We start from the raw sequence: 23,827 nt of genomic DNA, 5'->3' as shown, positions 1-23,827 counted from the left end.
TAAACGCTAAACTCATCTTTCAATTTGCTATGCACAGTTCACACTTACACAGACTCAGTGTTCATATGCTACTTTGTTCATATGCAAAATAGTTTTACATTAAGTATTGGATGTAAACAAAGAAAGAAAGAAAGAAAAGAAGTGGCCAGTGTGATGTGTGATTACAGTGAATAACACACCAGAAGTTTATTCCAGTTCACTATTATAGGAAAAGTCATTTGAATAACACCACAAGCACATATCGTATAAACACTACATTGTAATGCGATAATGAAGCAAGAGGCAGGTGTTCGACAGAGACAAGAAATTGTCCTTGCCAGAGGAAAAGTGTCTTCAATCTGTGTGCTATGGTAAGTGAGAGAGGAGTGCACAAAGGACAAAAAGAGGGAAAATATCTGAATCTAATACACTACTGTGTAAAATGTAATCAACTAAGTACAATGAAGCTGAACCGGGATTCTGGCCTTCAATAAGGTAAATATTCAGGAACGAGTACTCAGTGTGTGTGTGCATGGTGCCCTGTGATGGACTGGTGTCCGATACGGGTGTAGTCCCATTTTACGCCCAGTGAAAGTGTAGGCTCCAGTTTCCACCACGACCCTGACCAGGATAAAGTGTTTACCGAAAGCGAGTGTGTGAGGAATGAGTACTCCACATCAAATACACGGTACACATTACCTGTAAACATGGTCATAACATTCAACGATATTTGTTCTCCAGAATCAATTGGGTCTGACCAGGTCACAATATAGTGAGGACTAATAAAGCCTTTAGACTTGTATATATATAAAGCCTTAGTGTGGTGTTGTCTTTGTAAATACATTACAAAAAGAAAAGAAAAGATTCTGTGAGTCTTTATGCTATAGACGGGGTACTGAAGAGGCACACGGATTCAATCAGGGCAGGACACTACACAGAGTTTCTTTCAAAAATAACATCCAAAATATGAGGGAACGGAGATGTGTTTCTTATCAATTTAACTGACTATACTTCGCTTAGTTTTTTTTTTTTTGGGTGATTGTTGTAGCCAAAAAATGTTTGATTTTGCTGTGGCTTTTTAAAAATGTTGCAGTGCAATTTGTGGAGGCTTTTTGTGCATTTTTTGAAGAAAACTACTTGAATTGGTGAAATTGCAATTGCATAAAATTGTTTTGCACGGCCTTTCACTGTGATGGGTGTTGGTAAATACCTTTCAGCTGTACTCATGTAAAACCCAAAACTCGACACATGTTAATCGCTTTGGCTGAATGCGCTTTGTGATGATGTCACATGACACGTCTTTGCCCAAAACTGCGGTAAAAATGGCAAGATCCTCCAAATATTGTGAGTTTGCTTGAATTTGCATTGATTCCTGTGATCGCAAAATCGCAAAATCCTAGAGGGACTGAGTATAGGTTGTGTCACTGTTGGGAGAGATTTCTTATAATGTGTTGATTTCTTTTCATTACTGTAGCCAGGCTTGTTTTTGTTTCATTCATTAGTTTTTTAATACTGGAATGAATGTTTTTTTCTCTCTCTCTCTCTCTGTGCCGGGTGTATTTCTGTTATTTTTGTCAGCAGTCTGACAATCTTTTGACAGAATTTATTGGATCAATGTTTAAGTAGTTATCAAGTGTGTTATCCATTCGGTGAGACCTAGTGATTGATGGACATTGTATGTTTGGATTTTGACACATGCCATTGATGTTTTGAGTGTTTCAGGGTTTTTTCTGTTTGGGGAATTGCATTTGTATTGAGAACAAGGTTCATGTTTCAGGAGCTGCATCTAAGCAAATGCAACCTGTAGAATGTTGCCGTGTAGTTAAAGACAAGTTTAGTGCACAGGAGGATTTAGTTTACCAATTGTGATAGACATACAGACAGACAGGCAGGTGAATAGATCAGCAACAGCTGTAAAGGAGCATCAGCTGTAAAAGAGGCAAGTGAACTCAGAAAACTGAGTGAATCCTTCCTTGATAACAAGACAGCTACAGCAGAATTGTTGTTAATCTAGGTAGTGTTTTAAAAATATTACTGTAAAAAAAAAATAATAATAATATATATATATTTTTAAAAAGGGCTGCATAGTGAATGACAAGCTTAATGCTTAGCATTCATGCAACATTTTATGTATTGGGAGCTTTTAAGTGTTGCTTTATTTTTGGAAGATCACAAACTCAAATGCTTACACTGCAACAGTAATCCATGACTGGGAGTCCAAGGTCCAAGGAAGCATCATTTGCCGTGTGTCACGATCTCCCCTTCTGGCAGTGCACTAGGAGAGGTGAGAGGGCACGCGCATGCACGAGCTACATGCACAAGTGCTTAGCGAGCGCATGCTCTTCGATTGTTGACAACTGTGACATTGTTTACTGTGGACATGTGCGTTTGTTTTGTTTCTGTTCTGTCTCCTCCCTGTTCTGTTATTGGTTGTTGTTCGGGGTGTGGCTTTATTGTTTTCAGCTGCCAGCGCTTAGCGCTGATTATGTTTGATATATATACTGCGTGCCTCCCAGTATACGGCGCGGAGTATTAGATACATAAGATTAGTTGTTATGTTCCTTGATAAATATCGTTATATAGTTAGTTTCACGTCAGATTAGTTCATTTAGTCCACACTGGTTTTTCCGCTTCCAGTTCATAGTCATAGTTCATGTTTCTTATTTTGTGTCTTGACCCTGTTTTCTGTGACCGCGACCGTAATTCTTGCTTTGCCCCGTTTATGCCTTTTTGCCAATCGCCCGACCTTTTGCCTGTCTTGACTACGTTTTGGATTACGATTTGGATTTGTCTCCCTTTGTCTCCTTTAATAAAACTGTTAACTGCACTTGCATCAGTCCTAATCTCCCTTACATCTCGCAACGAGACACCATGCTTTATGTAAGGATGCCATTCCTCTCTCTGTTGATCAGAGTGACACAACAAAAATGTGGGCTTCTTTGAGTTATGTATACAGTTTAGGACAAGATGTGGTAGTAGGCTTCACATGTGTTTGAAGAAGCATGTTCTAGACCTCTTTCAAGATATTTTGGTATCAAAAATACAGTACATGTCTTGTATCAAGCAAGATAAAGAAAAAACTAATATCTGGTGTCAGCTCACATTTAGACTTGCACAATTCAATGCACTAAATCTAGGACAGCTCATGGTGAGCCTTGGCATTGCACACTGGCAATGTTGACAAGGTTAGCTTGATAACAGCACTATCTTTAAAAAAAAGGAAAATTGAGGTTTTCTGTGTCACCTTTCATATTATCAGGTTACGTGTATGTGAACATTGGATTTCTAATATTGTCAGTATAACACAAATTTCATCAGATAAAAAATATACTGTTTCCTACCTCTATTTGATATCGCCTCACACAGCACAACTGTGGTTCAGCCTGTGTGATATGTAGAAGATAGCAAAATAAGGTGCAAAATATTGCAAACAAAGATGTATCCCAAAAAAAAACATTACACCCCATTAATGCTTTTTTTTTCTTTTACATATTTGGAAAGCAAGCATTTGATCCTCTTTGATCTATTGAACAGTGCCTATTAAGAAAGGTGATACACATCTTCAGTTGATAATGGCAATGATAACATTCTCCTACATTATGGCTAAATCTAAAAGTTCCACAAATGTGCCTGGAAAAAAACGCTGGTTGTCACTACAGCTGAATTCTGGAAACTGGCCAAAAAATACTAAAAAATCTGTTTTTTTCCTATAATGGCATTTTTCTGCCAATAATATACTTATTGTATATTATATCACTAACTAAAGAAAATTGGAATATATTTTACCAAAACAAAATGGAAATATTTTTTTATTTAACCTTGCATTGACATCTGTCTGTAACGATCATGTTGAGTAAGGAACTAGTTTAGCAGATACAATGGTAAAATCAAGTTGAGTCTGCCTAAAGATGTCTAAAACCTTGCTAGTTAAGTGTGCTTTTAATCAAGTTTTTGGATAGTTACAATCTGTAGACAAACATAAGGCTAATCAGTTCAATCTATAATCAGATACCAGTTGTCAAAAAGTCAGTGATGCACTTGTTCCATTTGTTTTATTTTATTTTTATTTCATGTAATGTTGTTTTTCCAAAAGTAGAGTATGTTATAAATGTAGAGGTACAGTATCTCACAAAAGTGAACCACTCACATTTTTGTAAATATTTGAGTATATCTTTTCATGTGACACTGAAGAAATGACACTTTGCTACAATGTAAAGTAGTGAGTGTACAGCTTGTGTAACAGTGTAAATTTGCTGTCCCCTCAAAATAACTCAACACACAGCCATTAATGTCTAAACCGCTGGCAACAAAAGTGAGTACACCCCTAAGTGAAAACGTCCAAATTGGGCCCAATTAGACATTTTCCCTCCCCGGTGTCATGTGACTTGTTAGTGTTACAAGGTCTCAGGTGTGAATGGGGAGCAGGTGTGTTAAATTTGGTGTAATCGCTCTCACACTCCCTCATACTAGTCACTGGAAGTTCAACATGGCACCTCATGGCAAAGAATTCTCTGAGGATCTAAAAAAAGAATTGTTGCTCTACATAAAGATGGCCTAGGCCATAAGAAGATTGCCAAGACCCTGACACTGAGCTGCAGCACGGTGGCCAAGACCATATAGCGGTTTAACAGGACAGGTTCCACACAGAACAGGCCTTGCCATGGTCAATCAAAGAAGTTGAGTGCACTTGCTCAGCATCATATCCAGAGGTTGTCTTTGGGAAGTAGAAGTATGAGTGCTGCCAGCATTGCTGCAGAGGTTGAAGGGGTGGGGGGGTCAGCCTGTCAGTGCTCAGCCCATACATGCTCAGACCAAACACTGCATCAAATTGGTCTGCATGGCTGTCGTCCCTGAAGGATGCCTCTTCTAAAGATGATGCACAAGAAAGCTCACAAACAGTTTGCTGAAGACAAGCAGACTAAGGACATTGATTACAGGAACCATGTCCTGTGTTCTGATGAGACCGAGATAAACTTATTTGGTTCAGATGGTGTCAAGCATGTGTGGTGGGTGAGGAGTACAAAGACAAGTGTGTCTTGCCTACAGTCAAGCATGGTGGTGGGAGTTTCATGGTCTGGGGCTGCATGAGTGCTGCCGGCACTGGGGAGCTACAGTTCATTGAGAGAACCATGAATGCCAACATGTACTGTGACATACTGGAGCATGATCCCCTCCCTTCGGAGACTGGGCCAAAGGGCAATATTTCCCGCATGATAACGACCCCAAACACACCTCCAAGACGACCACTGCCATGCTAAAGAAGCTGAGGGTGAAGGTGATGGACTGGCCAAGCATGTCTCCAGACCTAAACCCTATTGAGCATATGTGGGGCATCCTCAAACGGAAGCTGGAGGAGGTGTCTAACATCCACCAGTTCCGTGATGCCGTCATGGAGGAGAGGAAGAGGACTCCATTGGCAACCTGTGAAGTTCTGGTGAACTCCATGCCCAAGAGGGTTAAAGCAGTGCTGGAAAATAATGGTGGCCACACAAAATATTGACACTTTGGGCCCAATTTGGACATTTTCACTTAGGGGTGTACTCACTTTAGTTGCCAGCGGTTTAGACATTAATGGCTGTGTGTTATGTGTGCCATGGTGGAGAGTTTGGAATCTGACTGATTGATTGCTTCTGTGGACAGGTGTCTTTTATACAGGTAACAAGCTGAGATTAGGAGCACTCCCTTTAAGAGTGTGCTCCTAATCTCAGCTCGTTACCTGTATAAAAGACACCTGGGAGCCAGAAATCTTTCTGATTGAGAGGGGGTCAAATACATATTTCCCTCATTAAAATGCAAATCAATTTATAACATTTTTGACATGGGTTTTTCTGGATTTTCTTGTTGTTATTCTGTCTCTCACTGTTCAAATAAATCTACCATTAAAATTATAGACTGATCATTTCTTTGTCAGTGGGCAAACATACAAAATCAGCAGGGGATCAAATACTTTTTTCCCCTCACTGTATCTGATAGTAGCTGTCTATTTGTGTGAGTACTTTCCCTTTTAATTGTCATGTTGTCATTGGTCTGTGTAATTTCCTGTTTTGGCTCCTCGTTTTCCCTTTCGCATTACGGTTGAATGGGAGAGGTAGGTTTAATTTTGAGTTCTCAGTAATCTTGTTTAATCTTTATTTAAATCATAATTTATATACTTCTGTACTCATTTTAATTTGTTTGTATAGTGCTATTTTATTTATCTGTGTGATGATTTTTGTTGTTTTACCCTTCTGTTTGAGTAATTTTTTTGTATTTTTTTCAACATGTGACCATCGCATATCATGTTTATTTCATAGAGCACCGTTTAAGGACAATTCACTCAGGGAGACTGCTTGTTTGTGTTGTCAGGTATGGTTTTGTCATGACGAGTCGACCCAGCTGCCGTCCGCCTATTTTTTTTGGGATAAAATAAAGCACACAACGCAGACTACAACCAGTCACACTTGGTTAAATTGTATAGCATGATGTTACTTTGTAAATCGTACAATGTATTTGTCGATGACAGTCATGATAAAGAAATGTAAAAGCAGTGTATAAGGCTTAGGTGAAACATATTTAGAATTTTGGCTGTTGGGCTGGTTTCTGGGCTTATTTTAATGGCCATTGGGCTACTTGCCTGGCAACGATGCTGTTAGCAGCTTTATGTGAATATTTTAATTTTTTGTTTTGTGTAGCACAGTGAGAGTGAATACATCATTAGCAGCTATTTTCTGACTGTTTCACCAAAAACAAAACCGTTTTACACTTCTATTAAGTGTTTTTCTTCTTTGACTGGTTGCCCCAGCATGGTTATCAGAATTATTATTAATGTCAAATAATTAACTAGATTGTCGAATTTAAATGTAGTCTGTGTTATTCTTATGACTTAAATGACTTAAAGTTCTTGCTTAGCCAAAATTAAGCTGTTTTAAAATGTAATAGTATGAAACTGTGAGCAGTGGTTATTTTAAGGGAGGCTGGTCAGCATTGTTTCAATGATGCTACCCAGGGTGGTAAATCAAAATATCAAAACTTGCAGAGTACAATTCATTTAAGTAGTTGATTAAGCCACTAAAGTGTGTCCTTCTTCCAGTCATTACTAGAATTACTTCACTGAATAATGTGTTATTTCTCCTATCTCAACACCATGCACAAGACACTGTCTACCATCCATCTACTCCCTTATGTATATTAAGAGCATCCCGTACTCCAGCTCCCTGTTGAAATTTCAGCCAACACTCCACCAGACCCAGGAATCTCTGAACACTAAAGTGAACTAGCACTTGAGTGCTGCAATACCGATTCAACAGATTAACAAGATGCTTTACACTTACAACAGTAGCATGCAGCAGATTTTTCCCTCTCTCCTGAAGACCTTTAACATTCATTACCAAAGAAGACATACTGGGCTGGTGTGACTGGGTTGATCATTGAGGGTAATTAGCTGTAGCCTACTGTTTTTTACAATCTGTGAGTGCATTTGCAGCTAATTATTCCTGCATTGTTCAAACAATGTTAGTTCATCTCTCATGTCAATCACTTATTTACTGATGATCTGTAAATGAAACACCTCTCTAAAGATCAGAGAAGCTTCTCTGAACACACAAACACACACAAACTTCAAACACAAAGTGTTTAATCCAAGCTGGCAAAGCACTACTGGCTGCACATCAAGTCTAGTAGCCTGGAAGCAACCCTGTTCACTGATCAAGAGAATATATATATATATATATATATATATATATATATATATATATATATATATATATATATATATATATATATATATATATATATATGACCACTTGTACAGTTAGGTTTTCTAGTTTTGGTAAAGTTAAGAAAGTACCAATACAGCTCATCAATGTGGGACCTTTTGGCCAGACCCAGAACACAGTTATTTTACTCTCAGTGAGGGGCAGAATTTAGAGTGGGGGAAAAAAGATGACCTATCTTTCTTTCTGTCTGACACACACCAACATACACAAACAAGCTTTTCTCACATTACACATTTTACACTTCGTTGCCAAACATGCAGACAATCATTTTATCCTGTGTGGGTGTCCACTGTGCATTAGAGGAGAGCAGAGGGCATAAATGTGTACAGTACAGTTCCAGTCAGTACAATACCAAAAGTGTGCCATTTGAGACGATACTACCTCTCTAAAATTCATGCACTAGACGTCAGAGTGTATAGTGCATAGTATAAGTATATAGTGTATAGTATGTCATTTGGGACACACTAACTATTTATTCTACAAAATGGCGTAAAATAGTGCATAAGTGTGCGATGTGGGATGCACTAACTGTCTTTATGTAAGACATAGAAAGAGAATGAGTTTTTGCTCTCGTGTTTTTATACTGCAATACACTCATAATTACATACCTATAAAATTGGATGGACTGTAGCACACAGAGAAAGGAGGTAGAGGGGATGAAAACTCACACCAACCAGTAAGAGATTTGACAAAGTGCACAGTCTTGCATAACAGCTTGTAGGTGGTTAAAAGAAGAAATCTGATTGAAGATAGAATGTTTAAATGTTTTGATAGGATTTAGAGAAAGAAGTCTGATCAGTTTCTGCATACATGCCATTAGTGCTAGCAGCTTCCACAGCCAAGTGATTAAGGATATGTTCACAAAAAAAAAAAAACTCTTGTTTTTTGATGTTGTTGTGGTTTTTTATTTTGGGTTTGTTTTTTTTGCTTAAATATGACAGCTATTTTCCTTGCAGGATAAATCTGAACAAATCTGTTTTATTTCTTAAGTCCTATATTTAGACCAAGTGTTTACATTGAAATTACAAGCACCCAAATCCGATTATGTGTTTGTTCAGACTGCAGTACCATTTTCTCACATCTGTAGTAACAACACAGGGGTACATGCACCAATTTGTGCAGGGTTTGGTAGTGCACTAGCTATCAGCATTTATTTTCTGAGATTTTGTTACGGATTATGTTTTGCATGAGGGTAATGCAGTGATGCCTCTGAATGTATTCAGTGCAGGCAACAGCAAAAACTTTCTTCTCCTGAGCTGCCTTCATGCTGTTTCTCGCCCATGTTGGTGCTGTTGTTGTTGCAAATGTCTGACATTAAGAAGGACTGTGCTTAAAAATATATAAAAATTGGTTTTATCAGTCAAAATGTGCCCCATGCTCAAAAATGTGTGTTTAAAACCACATACCAATGTCAGATGTCATGTGCTGGTTTCCCATTTGCATGAGGGTAATGCAGTGATGCATCTGAATGTATTTAGTGCAGGCAACAGCAAAAATTTTCTTCTCCTGAACTGCCTTCATGCTGTTTCTCGCCCATGTTGGTGCTGTTGTTGTTGCAAATCTCTGACATTAAGAAGCACTGTGCTTAAAAATATATAAAAATTGGTTTTATCAGTCAAATTGTGCCCCATGCTCAAAAATTTGTGTTTAAAACCACATACAAATGTCAGATGTCATGTGCTCGTTTTCCATTTGCTTAAATCAGATTAACCAAAACTGCTAGTCAGATTTAAATTCATGTATTTTTTATTTTTGCACTTCATTGCACATGCTGTGCAATTATCGTGATCCACTGTTGGCCGCATATCAGCAGAAACTCAAACAGATCCAAGATTTTTTTTTTTAATTACTTTAAAAATTTTAACGTGAGCAATAAGGCTTGAAATGTGAACATAGTCGGTGGAGATTCTTCAGTAATATTGTCACGTAGCGAGACATAAGGGAGATTTAGGACAGATGCAAGTGCAATTAACAGTTTTATTGAAGGAGACAAAGGCAGACAAATCCAAATTGTAATCCCAAACGTAGTCAAGACAGGCAAGGGTCGGGCGATCGGCAAACAGGCATAAACGGGGCAAAGCAGGAATCAAGGTCGCGGTCACAGAAAACAGGGTAAAGAAACAAAACAAGAAACATGAACTATGACTAAGAACTGGGAGCGGAAAAACCAGCATGGACTAAACGAACTAATCCCACGTGAAACTAACTATATTAACTATCTCTATCAAAGAACATAACTAATCTAATGTATCTACTATATCTAATACTCCACGCTGTATACTGGGAGGTGCGCGGTATATAAGCGAACATAATCAACGTTAAGTGCTGGCACCAATCTACACACACGCTCTAACAACAGCCAATGACAGAACAAGGAGGAGACAGAACAGAAAAATAACAAATCCTTGCTCGTGCACGTGCTTGCCCTCATGCTCTCCAGCACACTGCCTAAAGGGGAAACCGTGACAAATATATTCACACTCAAGATTTATAACCCAGAAATTATGAATTACCCTGAATTAAGAATTAGCTATATTGTTTACTTTTTTAAAAGTGCGGTTGAAACACCATGATAATTTCACTGGTAGGACAAGCAATAAATTAGAATATCAATTTTCACATGGTTGATAAAATTAATAAATTTTCCATTGAAATAAATGGATCACTGGTGTGACTATTAGTATTACACCCATAATTATGTCTCTGCTGATGAATATCATGAATAAACACGTGGTTGTCACCAAAATGCTGCCTCATTAGCTGCACTTCCCTGTCATTAAAATACATCATTTTAACTCAAGGGCGTTACCAATTTAACATTTAATTTCCACATCTAAAAAAGCTTAGTCTTTTGTTGTCCTGTCAAAGGATGTACTCAAGCATACATACTAAATACTATTCATTGCAGTACAATGCAATGTACAGTAATAGGCAGTATGTGACTAATTATTATTTCATACACTACACGTTCATATGCATTCAGGAGGGTTTATATTAAATCATGGACTCATGACTGCTTCATTTCTGGTTATTCCCAGTTACTGTGAGCCCAAAAGTGTTACTTCCTGGTGGTAAATAAAAAATGATTCAATGAGGCAGCACAGACAGTTTTAATTCAGACAAAAAAAAAAAACAAAAACATTTTAGCCTTGTATTAAAATGGCAATGCAAATGCAGTAATAGCATAATTGGTAAATAATTGTTTATTTTCTTTTGTGTATTCGTTAAGATTATTGAAAAAAATAATAATGCTAGAGACATGAAGTCCACGAAAAATGAACCACAAATTCAGAGTTACTGAGTTCTCATTACCTATGTGTGGATATAGCATCTGCCACCTTTCTCGTGTTCCTGCATTCCCTCTTGTGGTCAGCACCATGAAGAGCCACATGCTGAGTTCAAAGAACACTTCTTTAATAGGAAACCTTTTCAGTTGCAGGTCATCGGTGACCAAAGACTTTTGTTTTTGACTGCATTTACTGGTACTATATATGTGAATCAGTGCATGATGCCCTGAAGTAGAGCAGCTCCACCTCCGCTCAGTGCATCTTCGGAGCCAAGAGAGCCAAGAAATTGGCAGTGCTCAAAGACTGCAGCACTAGCCAAACTTTTCTGTCTTCGAGCTCATGCACTGAATGTGAAGACAAGCAGACTAAGGACATGGATTACTGGAACCATGTCCTGTGGTATGATGAGACCAAGATAAACTTATTTGGTTCAGATGGTGTCAAGCGTGTGTGGCAGCACCCAGGTGAGGAGTACAAAGACAAGTGTGTCTTGCCTACAGTCAAGCATGGTGGTGGGAGTGTCATGGTCTGGGGCTGCATGAGTGCTGCCAGCACTGGGGAGCTACAGTTCATTGAGGGAACCATGAATGCCCACATGTACTGTGACATACTGAAGCAGAGCATGATCCCTCCCTTCGGAGACTGGGCCGAAGGGCAATATTCCAGCATGATAACGACCCCAAACACACCTCCAAGACGACCACTGCCTTACTAAAGAAGCTGAGGGTGAAGGTGATGGACTGGCCAAGCATGTCTCCAGACCTAAACCCTATTGAGCATATGTGGGGCATCCTCAAACGGAAGGTGTAGGAGCACAAGGTCTCTAACATCCACCAGCTCCGTGATGTCATCATGGAGGAGTGGAAGAGGACTCCAGTGGCAACCTGTGAAGCTCTGGTGAACTCCATGCCCAAGAGGGTTAAGGCAGTGCTGGAAAATAATGGTGGCCACACAAAATATTGACACTTTGGGCCCAATTTGGACATTTTCACTTAGGGGTGTACTCACGTTTGTTGCCAGCGGTTTAGACATTAATGGCTGTGTGTTGAGTTATTTTGAGGGGACAGCAAATTTACACTGTTACACAAGCTGTACACTCACTACTTTACATTGTAGCAAAGTGTCATTTCTTCAGTGTCGTCACATTAAAAGATGAAATCAAATATTTACAAAAATGTGAGGGGTGCACTCACTATTGTGAGATACTGTCTACAAATATATATATATATATATATATATATATATATATATATATATATATATATATATACACACACACACACACACACACACACACACACACACACACACAACCCCACTTCCAAAAAAGTTGGGGCTCTGTGTTAAATATAAATAAATTAAATTAAAAACAGATTGCAATGATTTGCAAATCTCATAAACCCACATTTTATTCATAATAGAACATATCAAATGTTTATACTGAGTAAATGTACCATTTTAAGAAAAAAATAAGGCAATTTTAATTTCTCAAAAATGTTGGGACGGGGCAACAAAAGGTTTTTAGTGTTACTAAAAACAAACGGCTGGAAGTTAATTGGCAACAGGTCAGTAACATGACTGGGTATAAAAAGAGAGGAAGAGTCTTTCAGAAGTAAAGATGGGCAGACGTTTACCAATCTATGAAAAACTCTGTGTACAATTTGTGGAACAATTTCAGAATAATGTTCCTCAACATAAAATTGCGAAGACTATGAATATTTCATCATCTACAGTAATTAATATCATCAAAAGATTCAGAGAATCTGGAGAAATATCTGTGCAGAAGAGACAACAGTGAAAATCAATATTGCATGCCCGTGATCTTCGGGCCCTCAGGCGGCACTGCATTAAACACAGACATGATTCAGTAATGGAAATCACTGCATGGGCTGAGAAACACCTCTAGAACTCATTGTCTGTGAACACAGTTTGGCATGCCATCCACAAATGCTGGTTAAAGCTCTGGCATGCCAAGAAGCACCCGTATGTGAACATGTTCCAGAAAAGCTGCCATCTTCTTTGGGCCAAAGTTCATTTAAAATGGACTGAACAAAGTGGAAAACTGTTCTGTGGCCAGACGAATCGAAATTTCAAATTCTTTTTGGAAACCACGGACATCGCGTCCTCTAAATTAAAGAGGACTAAAGAGGAGAGTGACTATCCGGCTTTTTATCAGTGCTCAGTTCAAAAGCCTGCATCACTGATGGTATGGGGGTGCATTAGTGCCTATGGAATGTACAGCTTGCACAAAAAAGCACCACCAATGCTGAAAGGTATATACAGGTTTTATTGCAACATATGCTTCCATCCAGATTCCATCCCATCTGTACTTCTGAGAGACTCTGCATCTCTAAGATACTTTTTTAATACCCAGTCATGTTACTGACCTGTTGCCAGTTAACCTAATTAGTTACAAAATGTTTCTCCAGCTGTTTCTTTTTAGTAACACTTACTTTTCCAGCTTTTTGTTGCACCTGTCCCAAATTTTTTGAGACGTGTTATGGCCATCAAATTCAAAATTATGTTTTTTTTTCTTTAAAAGTACATTTACTCAGTTTACACATTTGATATGTTTTCTATGTTCTATTTTGAATAACATACAACATTATGAGATTTGCAAATCATTACATTATGTTTTTATTTACACTTATTTAAATTTTACACAGCGTACCAACTTTGTTGAAATTGGGGTTGTATATGGAACACATAGCTTCACTATTGTGTATGCGTTGAACTGGTTTGAATAAGCTAGTCTGATAAAGACAGAACATAAGCACAACATAATCTCCATTTCTCTTATTTACACTTTTAAATTTGTGTGTGAGATAGATAGCCAACAGGGGTTTAAAGATTCACTCATCAATTTCTTAGTCAAAACACTTTAATTTAATATTTGGCACGGTTTTCGTCACAAATATAGTATCTGCTCAGCTAAGAACCTCCTGTCTCTCTGGCTATGTCATTCTGTGTAAAGAGGATCAAATACAAATGAACAACAATTAAAAAATGAAAATCATTATGTTGCCTGTGTATTCAGAGAGATCCCTGTCTTGCACCAGTAGTCAGGTGCTGGTATTGTTTGGATTTTGAGATTAAAAAAGCCAACTTCAGCAAACTTCACCAAAATTGCTGAATGTACCTTTAATTTGAACTTTTAAGTTAATGTCACAGCTGGCATGGCAGAGATGCTTTATTGACAGTGTGAAAAGGTTTAACTTGCCCCTTTCTGGTAGAAATGTAGATACACACACACACACACACACACAGACACACACACACACACACACACACACACACACACACACGTTGTCAACATTCCATAAATCCATAGAAATTTGGTATGTTTATTTTGCAGGAGCAGCCAAAGGGGAAAAGTTAATGCAGCTCCACACTGCTCCACTGCTCCTCAATAGCCCTGTTCAGTGAAGGATTAATTTCTTCTGCGCATTCTGTCCATCTCTATTTTTCCTTTTACCTCACAGCAGAGATTCCAGAACTGTGGGCTGCAGCACAGGTGCTTAATTTAATTTCCATTATTGTGTTCACTATTCTTCTGCCCTGTGCTCTGAGAATATTTAAGATTTTTTAAAAGTTAAAACTTATCAGAAGACGACTTAGTCAATACGTTGTCCTTGTTATATCAAAAGTATGGCGCAGAGATTTTTCATCTAATTATATCTATTAATAAGCAATATATTTAACTGAAAAAAAATATTTTGAAGGGTTGTTATAACCCACAGCTCAAATTAGCTTTACTACCTATCGGACTAATAGCCTGGGAACATCTGATCGTTATGCAGCAGACATAGTATGATGGGAAAACTGCAGTCACTTCTGTATTCTCCTTTGGTGTCATTGTATGAAATCCTGATGAATTTAAAACCTGCAGTGTGGACTGACACTATTATATATAGAAGCTCACATATGGCTCTGTTATAATTCAATTTGATTCTACATGACTAATTGGTGAAATCAAAAATCTTTGTCTTGTTTCAGTTATTCATTCCAGATGTTCAGTGTTGTGCTGACAGTTTGGATGCACAGCTGGTGATTGTCACGGCGAAAAAATTTATTTTTGCAAAAGTCAAATAATTTCTAGTGAAATGGTTGCACAGTGGAGAGCATTGCCGCTTCACAGCTCCAGGGTCCCGGTTTAATCCTGAGCTTGGGTTAATGCCTGTGCAGAGTTTTGCCTGTTATCCATATGTACACGTAGGTTTGCTCTGGGTTCTCTGGTGTCCTCCTGGTAGCTGAACTGTCTACTCTTAAAATGACCCCTTCTTTTTAATGGAAACAGTTGAGCATTGGATGTTTTCACTCTATTGATTCATAAACTCATTTTACAGAATGCTATCACCTTTTCATCAGATTAATCTAAAAGACAGGAGCTTTTGCATACACACAAGAATATACACACACGCACAAACAATTATTGTCTTGACTGCCTGGAGAGTGCTTGCAGTATTGGCCCTCAGACACAAGTAATTGTTACATTCGTTGTGTGTCATATTCTGCAGCTCCTGTCTGTGCGAAAGGCAGAGAAGTGGGATGATGAGTAAACAGTTCTGGGACAACAATGTAAACAGCTGAGCTTGTGTGTCGCTTTCTTAGCCTGCTAGCAGACATTTCAGAGTGATGTGACAGGTTCCAGCATCATCACTACAGAGAGGGGGACATCCTGCCCTCTTAACTCACACATTAATACTTATACCATCAAACCCACACAGAGCAGGGATATGACGTTAATGAGAACAACATGTACTGCTTGAAGAGAGAGATGCCAGAGCAAGGGCTGCCATTTTGGAATAATTTGCAGGAGTGAACTGTGCTCAAAGTGTGCCTAAGGAGTGCTATTAATTTTGTCTGGTTTCTATCGCTGCAGTTACGTGCACACTGACACATTACGTGCACCTCACACATTGACACACAGATACACAATGACACACACACACAAGTTGTCTGTAGACTCTTAATTATTACCTCCATCTCACGCTCATACCATCACTCACATCTCTTCCAATCCAACTGCCAATAGTCATTAGGAGAAACCACCCCACTTTCCAAAAGCAACCGTTAACACCTTGCTAACTGTGAACGTATTCTCACACCCACCCATTTGTAGAGGTGTCATATAAAATCATTAAAACTATTTTTTGCCAGTGGTTACTTTCCAAGTTAACATTACTTTGGCCAGTATACAGTGTAACCAGGCTAGAACTCATGGCCTCATGTACATGTGTGCATGGATCCAGCACAGGTAGACAAGCAGAGTAAGTATTTAAGTAACAAGAATCCTGTAGATAAAACACTAGGATTTTCTATTGCTTTTCAGGTTTTATCAAAAACATTCTCTGTGTTGTGAACAAAAAAAAGTCGACTCTGCCCACTTCTTTGTGCCAAATAATAATGTTTTAACCTATTTCAGTCTGGAACACGCTAATAACCAGTAGATGCAGTACTTAAATTAACTTAAATTGGCCCTGCTCTCATGGTGAGAAGGATTGCTTTACTCTCTCCTCTGTCAGTAAGAATGACACCAGCCAGTCATGCATGTCTATGAGGTCATGTCTGTGGAGGAGGACAGTTATCGCTTTCCTCTGAATGTGTTCAACTGCCATGTAATGTTGCATGAGTAGCAGGTTAAAAAGATGGCAGAGGCAATGATTGTGTTTATACAGCTAGCTATATTAACAGGAAACCTTTTTTCTCATTATATAAATAGAAAACGAAATAAATAAATGTCAAGTTATTTCAGAAATCAACAGATCGAAACATAACAGTAATAAACAATTTCAACAAATTTCTTACAAGTCACCCACTTATACAAAAGTATATGTTGTTCTCGAATAAGAGAGAATTTTGTTTTGAGCCTCTGCGGTGTCACGGATTTCCCCTCACACTGAGTGCCGGAGCATTTAGCTCATGTTAACCGCCTGAAACGCATCAGTGTGTGATTCTGAGTTTTCAGTGGCTGTTTACTTTTGGCACTTGTGTTTTGTTTTGATTTCTGTCCTGTCTCTGCCCCTGTTGTGTTATTGGTTATTTCCTAATGTTTCAGCTCTTTTGTGTTACCACCTTCGATTTCGTTAATTATTTAAACCCCTTGTGTGTCTTTGTTCGGAGTGAAGTATTGTGCGTTTCTGTGTTTTGCTGCCAGTGCGATTCCAAGCCTTATTCACTGTGTTCTATGTTTCATGGTTTTGATCTTGTTTTGTCCTCTTGTTCTCTGATTCTCGTTTTAGGACCATTTGCCGATTACCTGACCCCTCGCTTGTTTTTTGACTATGTCTTTGCCTTGCGTTTTGGATTTGTCTGCCTGCCTCTCTCCAATAAAGCTCTTAACTGCATAGGCACATGTCTCCAAATGTATTACATGACAGTTGGGAGAAGAAAGAGCTGTTTTGGTTATAGGACAGTCAGCTTATAATATCCAAATCTCATTGGAAATATAGTAATAGTGTTAGAACATACATAAGTACAGTTACTATACACTGGATGGGGGGGTTAATGGGGAGTTTGAATCCTGCCTCTGCCCTGTGTGCCTGGAGTTTGCATGTTCTTCCTGTGCTTCGGGGTTTCTCTCGCTACTCTAGTTTTCTCCCTCAGACCAAATACATGCATTGTAGGCTGTAGGAGTTTCCAAATTGTCGTTAGAGTGTGTGAATGGGTATGCGATTGTGCCCTGCGATGGCCTGGCCCCCTCTCCAGGGTGTCCCCGCCTCGTGCCCTGAGTTGCCTGGGGTAGATGCCTTGCTCATCCTGACCCAGTGTAGGATAACGGTACAGAAAATGGATGGATGGACTATACATTGTTGACCATGAGGCAAACCAAATGGAATGCAGAGAATACATTTTCCTTTTCACACAGAAACAAACAGATGAGAAATGAAATGCAATTTAAAAGGTATTTTTGTGGGGATGAAGAAAATAGAGCATTCTTTAATTTCACACAGTCCTCTAAAATGTAGGGGTTTTTTCTTATTTATGTATTTCGTTAAAGTACTTTTATTTTACAATAAAGGACAAATTCATGCCTATGACCACAAAATGCGAAAGCTGACATACTCGTTCATATAATAAGGGAAAGTGTCTGTGTCAGGAGTTGTGAGAGAGAAACAGAGGCCTGCTGTGAAGGAGCCAGTCACACTGAGATAGCATTTTAACACTGCAGGGGAGAGATCACATTCCCATGGACACGCTCACATACACACACTAATCATCCACACACAGAGGGTGTGTACTCAACACTAGGTTTGGATTCAGGTCTAATTGAGGGAAAGAGCTCATAGACGGGGGTTTTCAACACCAATCTTGGCGTGCAGAGTTTTAAATGTTCTGTACTACCAACACACCCGATCCAGCTGCCTTCATGAGTTTGGTTCTAGTTGAGAATCCTTGGTGTAATTCATCTATCTTATCCTAGTGCTTACCATCATTACATCAGTCTAGAAACACACCTTCATCATCACCTTTATCACTAGTTGTTCTATCTGTCCCCCCACCCCTACACCCTTTCTCTTTCTTTCTTTCTCTCTCTCTCTCTCTCTCTCTCTCTCTCTCTCTCTCTCTCTCTCTCTCTCTTTCTCTCTCTCTCTCTCTCTCTCTCTCTCTCTCTCTCTCTCTGTGCGTGTGTGTGTTAATTTCACTCATGGACACGCATTAATTTCAGTGCAAAGATGAGAAAGGTATTAGAATCAATCTGGAGGACAAAAAATTGATTGCTTTCGGCAGGCTGCTTTGAAGCAGTAGGAGTACTGCGCTGAGGCATTCATGGCTGCTTCAAAGCTGCGTCGCACATCATCAAATCACTTCATAAACAAATGACCTGATTATAATATAATCTGTGCTTCGGGTTGATCTTCCACTCAAGATTAGCCTCTTTTTGTCATAAGGGGATTGCTGTTAAAGTGATGCATTTGGTTTATGTGTTTATTTAATATGAAGGGCCAGATCTCTGCAGAGCTTCTTCTCATCTTTTTTCATGTTTCCCTTGTTCCCTTTTTGTCATTGGATAGCCTGATTTCATAAACCCTCATCTCTCCACCCACAGCACTGTGACTAACTCAGTGGCAGGTGCTGCAGTGTCTGTGTGTGCGTGAAAACTGTAAAACCTTAAAACCAATTGTATGCCATTCAGCGGCAACCAACCTACTATCATATTTACCCATGGTTAAGCTAAAAGTCAATAAAGTAAGACAGGCTGAGTATTACATTACACTATTAGGTGCACATACTGGTGACTGTATAAACTAAACAGTATCACAGCAGCTCTATTAAATATAATTGTGCAAATACTGACTTAACATCTGGCATTCAACAAAATGACAAGTGGTTGTCAAGCAGTCTTTTCTTAGCAGCAACACATTCATGTGGCTGCCTGCAGCAGTCCATGCTATACAGCAATACTAACGCGTAGCTAATTATCTCCAGTCTTAAAATAAAGAGCTTATTCTTATTGTCTGATCACAGCAAAGAAAACTTTCCTTTTCTGATACTCGATGATCATGGTGGAACAAATCATGCTTAACATTTAACATGGCCAGATCTGTGTCTTTATATCATGCAACATCGCGTTCATCTGTTCTTTGTATGTTGAGAAGCTGTACATGTACAGCCTTATATATCTGTTCTTGAAACATCGTGATGTTGGGTGAGAAAGTCACTGTGCTATCGAGCATAATGAAAACATTGCACGCTCAAGCATAATGAAAATATTGTGCTCTCGAGCATAATAAAAACAGCAGCAGGAGATAGAAACACATTTGAGTGATATCTAGTTCATGAAGGTCTGCAAAGTTTTGTTTTTCCCTAATATCAATTACTTTATGTGCTGTACATGATGTGCATATCACTGTAGCTCTGTGTTACTCAAGTGTAGCTATCGTTCAGTGTAGCTCCAGACAAATCAGACTCCTAAACAGTACAAACTATAAATCATAAACACTGTATCACAGTCTGGACACAACATGATATCTACTGTATAGTACAGCTAAGCTGAAGGTGGCCAGGTAGGTGTCATTTCATAAATATTCCCTCTTGCTTTGGGCCTTGTGGAATCAAGCAAACATAATTGGCAATCATTATTGGATTTTCCATTTCCAAAGGCTTACTTAATTTTTGTTATAGTTCCTGGCCTCATAACCTACCTAGGCATGTCCGAGCCTTTATGAGTCTATGTCATGTCATTATAATGTCATCGCAATGTTTTAATGTCAAGCAGTTCTTTTTTAATGCCACTCAGAACAAGGATATTGGTGCAGCAAGGTTACACTTTTATTATAATTCATGTACTTATATTGTATTATACTATGGTCTGTCTAAATACTTGATTCTGATTGGCTGGAAGGTGTGTGTTCAAACCGTATAATGCACAGGTAGTTCCAGTCAGTTTAATCACTGTTCTAAATTAATGTGCTACCTATAAACAACTGTAACCATAGTAACATACAGTTAAACTCACAGCATCACACACGTACATCTCTCTCTCTCTCTCTCTCTCTCTCTCTCTCTCTCTCTCTCTCTCTCTCGCTCTCTAATAACTATTTATTGTAATTCATTCAAATAAATGTAATCTTATCAGACTACTTTATCTCTGTTTGATTTAAGGCAGGCAGAATTCTAGATCTAACGACCTGTATATAAAATAACTAGCGAATATTAACCATTATTATTATCCTTTCAGTCAGATTTTGCAGTGCAAACATCAGTGACAGCACAGTGTGCATTATATGATTTTAATGCATTCCGCGAAGGCAACTATTTCACGACGTGGAGATTCTTTACCTCCACGTCACGCATTAAAATTGTGTAATGAACAGCTAGCTTCGGATTATCCCTTATGTATCGGTGATTATTGGATATTGAATGGACAGTTGCTGGAATAATCATATTATTGGAATACTTTAGAAATTACATATCACAAATCCCCTCAGAGTACAGTGCTTTAGCCATGTTGCTATTGCGACATACTTTCATTTCCTGTTCCTGTCTTTGACCCTTGTGATCAGTTGTTTCCACCGTGCTCTTATTGTGACATTACACAGCTGCACTTTATTGATAGGTTTTAATGTACAGTACATACCTTTAAGTAAGTAATTGAATTGTATTTTGTTGTTATTCTTCTTTTTGTTGGATTTTTTTTTTTGTATTTTGCATGTGGCTTCTCCAAATATTTAGCTAAATTTAACTAGATTATCTTTATGTTAAAGCGCACCTATTATGGTTTTGAAACGTGCCTAATTTTGTTTTAGAGGTCTCATACAATAAATTTACATGCATCCAAGGTCAAAAAACACTTTAATGTGCTCATGATTTCAATTGCAACAGTACCTTTTTTTCCCCAGTGTCAAAAACAACTTCTTAAATGACTCATTCTAAAGGATTCATTCTAAACTCCTCCTTTCAGAGAGCATACTCTGCTCTGATTGGTCAGATAACCCAGTCTGTTGTGATTGGTCTACTGCTGTCAGCGTGTTTCAAAAAGGAAACGCCCACTACCATAACGAGTTTCAGCTCTGTCTGAAAAAAATTACAACCAGAGGTGGGGATTTTTGTTACAAACCTACGTAGGTTAGTACAGGAAGTAAAGTCTGCAATTACTAACGACTCGTTTCAGATGTTCACAATCGGTTCCTTCTTTTGGGAGTCAATAACTCAGTTTGCCATGCACTTTGATTTTTGAAACGTTGCAGACTTTTTACATTCACAAACAGTTCTATAACACACTACATGAAAGGTCACATTTGAAAAACCATAACAGGTGCATTTTAACAGCACATTGCATAGAAACAGTTTTAGATTGTTCACAAAAATATGTGTTAAGTTCCTTTTTGGTTTTGGTAAACTGACCAGTGGAATTGGCCATTTTTATGGGCATGAACTTCCTAGTTTGTATTTGGAAGTCCAAACTGTTCGATCTCTCATAATGTTTGGTGTTTTAAAATGATCTCTAAAATGTCAAGAAGCTAAAAAAAAAAAGCTGTGATTAATAGTTGGAAAATAATATTGATGGTTATTCATAGAAAGATGCTGATTATTATGCTAGGATTACATATTACCCCAACAATATTGGTGACATTTTACAGTTAATTTGAGGTAAGCTCAATTTATGAAGATGTGATTTAAAATAAATAAATAAATCATAGCCAATTAAAGATGGAATGGTGTAGAAGAACCTTAAACAGAATTTCCCTTGTTTATGATTATTATTAAGTAATAAAACAGCCAATTTCTATTTCTGGCCACTGCACTCTGTTATTTAATGTTTCTTGTAGTATGTTTGTAATACAACATAATCAAATTTCAAAGGCTAATTATGCTAAAAATAAGCTCCAGTTTTTAATGCCAGCACCATTTCTTCATATAGAGAAGATCACTGTGATTTTTTTGCCTGTGGATTTCTGTCTCATCCCATTCCAATGGCTACAACAGTCTGTGGTTCTAAGCCACCAGGGTGACATGCCTTGTGATTATGCGGGCCATGGAAAAACTGGGACGTTTTTAGCTTCCAGGTGTTACAGATCTTTAAAACACAGGGGCCTGAATTATCATGAGGTGATAGTGCTGGCAAATTGCACTGCAGTGGACTCTTGACCATGAACATGTATTTGTGTGTAACAAAACACATTTTAGTCTAGAGTTTCTTATAAGAACAAACTTATTAGAACAAACCATGGCTATGTAATATTATTGTATGAGCATCCTGTAGATGTACCACAGCACTTATTTCTACTGTAATTGCTCCAGGTTCTTGGAGCATGGTAAACACTGCTATATGGAGAGCTGGTGTGGTGTGGTGTAATTGCCCATTTCCTGTGTGCAGGAGTGCCCTGGCTGGTGTTGGCGAGGCAGCAGGACTGCCTGACTGCAGGCGATTCATGCTCCAGTGATGAGGCGTGCAGTCCACGACTACGCACTCTGCGTCAGTGTGTGGCAGGCGGAGGGAGTGTGAAGCTGGGGCCAGGGGCTCGTAACCACTGCGAAAACGCGGTAACCGCTCTGCTAGCCAGTCCTCTTCACCGCTGCCAGTGTAAACGTGGCATGAAGAGGGAGAAGAACTGCCTCAGCATCTACTGGAGCCTCAAGCAGTCTGTAATACACGGTAAACACATGACCGGGTCAAAACAAACATTGATAAAATCACTAATACGCATACAGTAAACCATGATGTGCCCAGAGCTACTTACTGAGTAATTAAGATCCAGTTTGTACATGTGTATGTCTGTGTATGTGTGTGTGTATGTGGGGGTGCATTTGTAGGACTGAACCTTGTAGAGAATTACCCATATGAGCCTGTCGAGCGAGGGTTTGATTATGTTCGGCTGGCTTCCATCGCTGCAGGTATGTGTTTTACACACACACACACATACACACACACACACACACACACACACACACACACACACACACACACACACACACACAAACATCTTCACCAGCTAATACAGATTTGTAACCCTCCGTCAAGAAGGGTTGTTGAATCAAATCAGCCTGCAATTAAATCTGCCTGTTCTATCTATTCTAGGTTAATTTGTTGTATAAATATTCATGTTTCTCTAATTGGTTCCATGACATATGGCTGTGTGCTTATTTCACATATTGTTAATATGTTTTCTAGGTGAGAAATATATTTGTGATCATTAAAACTCTCAGCTTATATATATATATATATATATATATATATATATATATATATATATATATATATATATATGTGTGTGTGTGTGTGTGTGTGTGTGTGTGTGTATATATATATATATATATATATATATATATATATATATATATATATATATATATAAAATGATA

General features: G+C 38.5%; 1 protein-coding gene across 1 annotated transcript in view; it reads left to right on the top strand.

Annotated features, from left to right (window-relative positions):
- Nucleotides 1-23,827, top strand: part of gfra4a (GDNF family receptor alpha 4a) — a 113,137-nt gene that overhangs the window by 67,972 nt on the left and 21,338 nt on the right. Inside the window, exons 2-3 of the mRNA XM_017463061.3 lie at nt 22,842-23,120; nt 23,279-23,359. Of these exons, the coding sequence (XP_017318550.1) occupies nt 22,842-23,120; nt 23,279-23,359 (360 nt within the window). The remainder of the gene's footprint in view (nt 1-22,841; nt 23,121-23,278; nt 23,360-23,827) is intronic.

The sequence above is a fragment of the Ictalurus punctatus genome, chromosome 3 (genome assembly GCF_001660625.3).
Source record: "Ictalurus punctatus breed USDA103 chromosome 3, Coco_2.0, whole genome shotgun sequence".
Classification (NCBI taxonomy): Eukaryota; Metazoa; Chordata; class Actinopteri; order Siluriformes; family Ictaluridae; genus Ictalurus; species Ictalurus punctatus.
The sequence above is the reverse complement of the archived record's forward strand: the minus strand, read 5'-3'. Positions and strand labels throughout refer to the sequence as shown.